General features: G+C 43.9%; 1 protein-coding gene across 1 annotated transcript; it reads right to left on the reverse strand.

The window, feature by feature from the left end:
- Nucleotides 1-3,788: 3,788 nt before the first annotated feature.
- LOC115290616 lies at nt 3,789-5,608 on the reverse strand. The gene is given in 4 exon segments (XM_029938491.1): nt 3,789-4,016; nt 4,019-4,291; nt 4,604-4,760; nt 5,484-5,608. Coding segments are annotated over 4 exon segments (783 nt in total).
- Between the last annotated feature and the right edge of the window lie 1,618 nt (nt 5,609-7,226).

A 7,226-nucleotide genomic window follows, 5' to 3' on the forward strand; every position in this document is an offset into this window, starting at 1 on the left:
TCTTCCAAGATCGGGAAAGGGTTGGCTGGTCTCACGTGGGTATAGTGAATCCAGGCTGTTATGTCATCTACTTTTATAGCAGTCGGAGTAGTCAGCAGGATAATGTAGGGTCCTTTTCACAGCGGCTCAAGGGTTTCTTGTCAATGACGTTTGACATAAACCCAGTCACCGGGCTGGGATTGATGAGGCTCTGGAGGTGGACCTGATTCATAAAGAGCACGTAGTTTAGGCCATACCTGCTTGTGAGACTATTGAATGGCCTGGATTTCTCATAACAGATTACTGTCTTTAGTATCTATTAGGGCCGCTGCCTGGAGGTTTGGGATAATAGGGGCAGGTTTTTTATACATAATTTCAAAGGGAGTTAAACCCATTTGGTAGGGAGAATTCCACACCTGAAACAGGGAAAAGGGAAGGAGGGCCACCCAGTCTCTGCCAATCTCTAAGGTTAATTTAGTTAAGGTCTTTTTTAGAGTTTTATTTATTTATTTTTACCTATCTTGAACTCTGGGGTCTATATGCACAATGTAATTTTTAATCTGCCTCAATGAATTGCGTGATTCCCTGACTTACCTTGGACATGAAAGCTGGTCCATTATCTGACCCTATGAGTTGGGGAAACCCATACCTCGGTAGAATCTCTTCTAACAGTTTCTTTGCCATGGTAGTGGCAGTTTCATTTTTGGTAGGAAAGGCTTTAGTTTATTCTGAAAAAGTATCTATAAAGACTAATAGATATTTGAATTCATATTTGTCTCATTTTACTTCAGTGAAATCAATTTCCCAATGGGCTCCTGGCTTCTTACCTCGTATGTGTTGCCCTGGACTCCTTGGGTTTGGAAAGGCATTAGTAAGCTGGCACGTTTTGCATGAATGAACAATTTTGTCAATTTTGGTGTGTAAGTCTTTGGTGGTTATCTTAGAGTGTTGAACTGTCTCCAACATTTTTTTTGTCCCTATGTGGGTAGTTTGGTGTATTTTATATAATATTTTTTCTGTTAGGGCCACCAGGAGGATTAGTTTTCTATCAGGGTTCTTTTATCATCTCTTGGAAAATTGGCTCATGGGCAGTTTTTTGGCCCATTTAGTCTCTTCTTTGGTGTATTTAGGGCTTTCAGGCAGTTTAGGATCTCCCGGGTCTGGGAGGACTATAGATAACATATCAAGGGGCTTTAGGGCTGCTTCTTTAGCTGTTTTATCAGCCAGGTTGTTCCGCTTGACAATGGGATGGTCTCCTTTTTGGTGTCCTGGACAGTGGATAATGGCCAATTTTTTGGGTAGCCATAAGGCTTGCAGCAAATTTATGATTTCTTGTTTATTTTTAATAGTCTTTTATCTGAGGTCAGGAGGCCTCTCTCCTGACAGATGGCCCTGTGTACATGACCTGTTGCAAAGGTATACCTGCTATCTCTATAGATATTGACTCTTAAGTCCTTTCTCAAAGTTAGTGCCTGGGTCAGAACAATTAATTCAGCCCATTGGGCCGAGGTCCCTGGAGGTAAGTGTTGGACCCAAATTACCTTATTGTTGGTAGTTATAGCCGCTCCTGCTTTTTTTTTTCTCCATCTTGGATGAAGCTACTCTTATCTGTGAACAAGGTATGATCTGTGTTTTGAAGAGGCACATCCGTCAAGTCTTCTTGGAAGCTGTGCACTTGGGCCAGGATCTCGGTGTAGTCATGGAGCGGAGAGTCTGTATTGAGATCAGGCAATAGCATAGCTAAGTTAAGTGAAGAAGGGGGCTGAAAAAGAATCTTATCTGGGTTGAGTAGCAGTACCTGGTAATGAGTGACTCAGGCATTGCTGAGCCATCAGTCAGGTGGTTGTTTTAGTATCCCTTTAATGGCATGAGGGGTGGTTACTGTTAGAGTTTGTCCCAAAGTCAATTTGTTGGCATCCTTAACTAAAGATGCCACTGCAGCCACAGTCTTTAGGCAGGGGGGCCATCTGGCTGCTATTGTGTCCAAGCATTTGGACAAGTAGGCCACTGGCCTCTTCCATGGTCCTAGCGTCTGGGTTAACACACCCTTGGCCACCTCTTTATTTTTATCTACAAGTAGATGGAAAAGCTTAGTAATGTTGGAAAGCCCCAATGCTGGTGCCAACAAGAGAGCTGTTTTGAGAGTTTCAAACACTCGTTGGTGTTCAGAGGTCCATTGAAACTCACTCTTGTCTTTAGTCAGTTTATATAAGGGCTTAGCAATTTCTGCAAAGCTTGGGATCCATAGTCTGTAAAACCCCACTGACACCAGAAACTCTCTCCTTTGTCTGGGATTTTTAGGTGGGAGTATGTGGAGGATGGTGTCCTTTTTCGCTGGAGACAACCATCTTTGTCCATCCTTGGGGACGTATCTTAAATATGTAACTTGGGGCTTACAAATTGAGCCTTTTTAGTGGAGGCTCTATATGCCAGTTTGTCTAATGCCTGAAGTAAATTTTTAGTGCCCTGAAGGCAGCTTTCTTTAGAGGTGGCTGTAATCAGATCATCAACATACTATAACAATGTAATGTCTGAGTTTTTTCTCTGGTACTCACCCACGTCTTTATGTAGTGCCTCATCAAAGATGGTAGGGGAATTTTTGAACCCTTGGGGAAGTCGAGTCCAAGTTAGCTGTCCGCTAATGCCGATATCTGGATCATGCCACTCAAAAGCAAAATATTCTTGACTCTTAGGGGCCAGGGGGAGGCTGAAAAAGGCATCGTTGAGGTCGAGGACTGTGTACCACTGCTTCTCAGGTGGCAGGGAGCTCAGAAGAGTGTATGGGTTAGGGACAGTAGGATATATGTCCATTACCTGTTTGTTAACTTCCCTGAGGTCTTTTACTGGCCTATAGTCATTAGTACCAGGCTTTTTAACAGGGAGCAACGGGGTGTTCGAGGCAGACTGGCAGACCCTTAAAACACCCAGGTCTAAAAGGCGATGGATGTGGGGTTTGATCCCCTCCTTGGCTTGTTGGGGCATGGGGTATTGTCTAATTGCAACTGGATCGGCCCCAGGTTTGAGTTTAACAAATACGGGTGGGCGATGGTTTGGTAGCCCTAGACCCCGGTTTTCAGCCCAAGCTTGTGGGTATCTCTGGAGCCATTGATCAATGTGGGCATCCGGGGTCAAGGGCTTCTCATATAGACGGTATTCGTCTGCCAGTTGGAGGGAGAGAACTTGGATAGGTTTCCCATCTGAATTCAGGAGTTGTGCTCCTTGTGGGCCAAAATGCATTTGAGCCCTCATTTTTGCTAAAAGGTCTCTCCCCAACAAGGGGTAAGGACAGTCGGGAATTATCATGAAAGAGTGGGTTACTTGGCCCACACCTAGATCCACCAATCTTTGGGCAGTCCATGAGTATTGTTTGGTCCCAGTGGCACCCTGGACCCAGGATCGTTTATTTGAAATAGGCCCATTGGCCTCTAATAATACTGAGTGTTGAGCACCAGTGTCTACTAAGAAGTTAGTTGGTTTCTTCTCCACTTTAAGAGTTACCCTAGGTTTGGGGAGGGGTTCTGAACCCCATCCCCGCTAGTCATTATCTTCTCCAGCAAATAGCACTTTTGGCTTGCATTCATTTATCTCAGGGCAGTCCTTAGCCCAATGTCTATCTTTGTTGTAAGTGTGGCACAGATTGTGGTTTTTTCTTTTAAAACATTTTTTAAGTAGGTGTCCTTTTTTCTTACAGTAGGAGCACTATTTATCATTTGATAGACCTGAGATCTTTTTTAATTGTTGGTGATGGTCCTCTGGTGTTGCTGTCATGGCCAGCAATACTCTTGCTAAATGTCTATTTTGTCTTTTTTTTAATCTTTATTTGTTTTTTTCTCAGCATTGTCCCTGTTATTATACACTTTTTCTGTTATTTTTAGTAAGTCTTGGAGAGTCTTTTTTCCAAGGTGCTCAACTTTTTGTAGCTTTTTCTTAATATCGGGTGTAGCCACGGTTGAATTATGATCTGTAAGCTCTGGATCATACAGGGTGAATTGCCTAAAGGCTTCTATCACTCGTTCCAGAAAAGCAGCGGGGCTTTTTTATTTGTTTCCTGCCTTAAGTCATACACCCTAGTCAAATTAGTGGGCCTCCTAGTGGCTGCTTTAAGACCTGCCAATAGAGCCTGGCGGTAGACCTTGAGTTGCTCCCTACCTTCTCCTGTGTTATAGTCCCAACTGGGGCAGACAAGGGGAAATCCAGCATCGATGTCAGGAGGGTTTATGGTGGGGACCCCAGTTGGACCAGGAACAAGTTTCCGTGTCTCCACCAGGATCCGTTCTCGCTCCTCAGTTGTGAACAAAACCTGTAATAATTGCTGACAATCATTCCAAGTGGGTTGGTGAGTAAAGAGCACAATCTCTAGTAACCCAATGAGTTCTTTAGGGTTTTCTGAGAAAGGGGGGTTTAGGATTTCCAATTGTAAAGATCAGAAGAGGCAAAGGGCCAATAATGATGGGGCTTATTTCCTGCTTCTTTCATTGGCCCTAAAGCCCATAAGGGGAGCACCGTGGAGTCTGCTTCTGGGGTGCCTCCCCTTTGGCTGTGTGTTCCACGGGCTGGCCCTTCCTCAGAAGGAGGGGGAGGAGAAAGGGGTAAGGGGTCAGGAGCAGTAGGGGGGGGTCCATACGGAGGAGGAAAGATGAGTTTCTCTTCTGCCCCTTCTTATAAAACTGGATAGATGGGGGCCGAGGGTGACATTGAAGTTCGCCTTGGTTCTTGTTTTTGCTTCAGGGTCCTCTCTCCTGGATTCCGGGTCACCAGGACCTAAGAAGAGACTGGAGAGACTGGCAGGGAGAGAAAAGATCTTATCCATGCAGGTGGATCAGTAACTAAGTTTTTCCAGGTGACAATATATGGGACCTGGTCAGGATGGCCCCCTGTACGTTGGATAACCTTTTTTTCCACCACTTTTATGATCAGAAGATGAAAACTGTCCTCAGGAAGCCATCCTACCTCTAAAGTAAGCTATTTAGAGGTATATAATATAGTCATTTTTTCTTTTTAGACATTTACTGATATATTATGAGCTCAGATCTTAATCTCTTTGAAGTGAAGCAGAACTAAGTCTTGGGGTTTTGAAGCGGACTGTCCATGGCCTCAGTCCCAACAAGATAAAGTAGCACAGAAAACAGAATTAAGACACAGGATATAAGAATGAGTCCTCCTGGCCAACGAAGGAGAAGATGAAAGTGAGATGATGGTTTTTGCATGCTTTTCAAAGAAAAATATGTGAGGTTTGTATCTCAAAGTCCCACGGAAAAAGAGAGAAGAAGGAGAAGGGGAAGGAGAATTTCAGTCCTTTTCTCTAAATGTCCTCGTCAGTCAGAGTCAAAACAAAGTTTATACTTAAGCAAGTTGGTGCACAGAAAAAGATATACATATAGGGTTTCATTATTGCCACCAGAAGAACCCTCAGAAGTATTACACCATAAATTAAACCTGTTATGGACACAGGGAGGTTTTATGTTCCCTGTTTTAAACCCTTTACGGACACAGGGAGGTTTCACTTTCCCTGATCCAGTGGGTCCAAGACGTCTCTTGGAACCCACAACCCTGAGTGTTCGTGGCGCGTCTGCCTGGCTCCTTGATGCCCCACAGAGGTCGTTTCGGCCACCTCTTGTCTAGGCCCCATGCACAAGGGTTCGTGCACACAAAACCACAAACAGAAATTAAATCTTAGAGTCCAAATACTGAACAAACCAGACAAGAAAAAAGCTTAGACATAGAAGGACAAGAAAACGAGTGCACTCACCAGCCGGCGAATAGGCCCAGCGTGTCAGAATCCCAGGGGTTCTGGGGAGAAGGATTCCTCCTTTAAGCAGGGGGATTCCCAGCCAATGCACCAAATGTAATGTCTAGGACACAGTATCCTCAACGACCAGAGACCATCAGGGAGACCGAGGCACGCATGTAAAGGCAAAGGGCTTTATGACGGGTTCGAACTCGGACTCACAGTATGGATCCACTGCGTTAGAAAAGTCTGTGAGTCCGAGTTTGAACCATAATAAAGCCCTTTGCCTTTACATGCGTGCCTTGGTCTCCCTGATGGTTTCTGGTCATTGAGGATACTGTGTTCTAGACATTACAGTGTCTCTTCTCTAGCTTTTAAGTCATAGATCCAGGCCATCCAGAAGCTTTTCAGAGCTCCAGCTATACCACAGTTGAGAAGACACACTGGGCCTTCAACTTCACATCCCTACTCCTAGCTCTTGACTTCTTCTTCCTGATTCTTGTCTCAGTGAAAGGTCTCAGTAGTCACTCGGTTGTGCAAATGACAGATGAGGAATTGACCCCACAACCAGTCCAGGCCCATTACCTACAGATCAAATCAGGTCATGCAATTTCCACTGATGGTTTTCCATTACCCTGAGGTGTGGTGACCAACTGTTTTGCAGCCCCCAAGACTGAGGGGATTCCCAACATGTGGGTCTCTTGGCTTTAGAATTGAGACTGTCTTGGGAATCTTGTACCCATTTGTTTGAAACAGAGGGTTTCTGGGGATGTAGTACTCTGAGAACTGAAACTGGGGACATCTAAGGCAAACTGAGGCTGCCTGTTTGCCTCAGCCTGTTTTTAGGCTAAAACTAGCCTAAAACCCTAGTTTTAGGTCTAAGTGGTTAAAATTTCTGCATACCCAGCCGCTCATTCTTCTGTTCTCCCAGTTCCATTCTATGAACCTGTCATTCTGTTTGCTACCCAGGGCGTATTTGTGCTTTTTCTGTTGTGTTTCTTTTTCCTGTAAATTGATTCTCTTCCCAACCATCAGATTTCAGCTAACTATTATTTTCTCAGAGAAATTTCCCTGATTTCCTAGACTGCGCAGATCTCCCTATAATATTCTTTATTATTACTTTTGCACTTCTTTTTAACACCTATTAGAATAGCAATTATGTTATTCAAGTGTGTCTCTCTGGCTGAGATGTAAACTCCATGAAGGTAGAAACCACATGCATGTGTGATTCTTCAGCATGATCCCCAATGCTTGGCACTGTTCCTGCCACAAAGTAAGTGTGCTTGAATATTTGTTCAATGAATGTCTTCTTTTATCATCCTTTGGTTATAATGTCTATTTCTACAGTCACAGTATTTTCAGAGCAAAATATCCAGGTGGTTCTATTTTCTACAATTTATGTATTTAATATCAAATCATGTTACAAGTTCCTGGAATTATTGATCCCTTCTTTTGTTTGCATTACAATTGTATCTCAGCAAATCAAACTGACTGGATGACAGTCTTCCCTCCCAAGGAC

Source organism: Suricata suricatta, chromosome 4, assembly GCF_006229205.1.
Source record: "Suricata suricatta isolate VVHF042 chromosome 4, meerkat_22Aug2017_6uvM2_HiC, whole genome shotgun sequence".
Classification (NCBI taxonomy): domain Eukaryota; kingdom Metazoa; phylum Chordata; class Mammalia; order Carnivora; family Herpestidae; genus Suricata; species Suricata suricatta.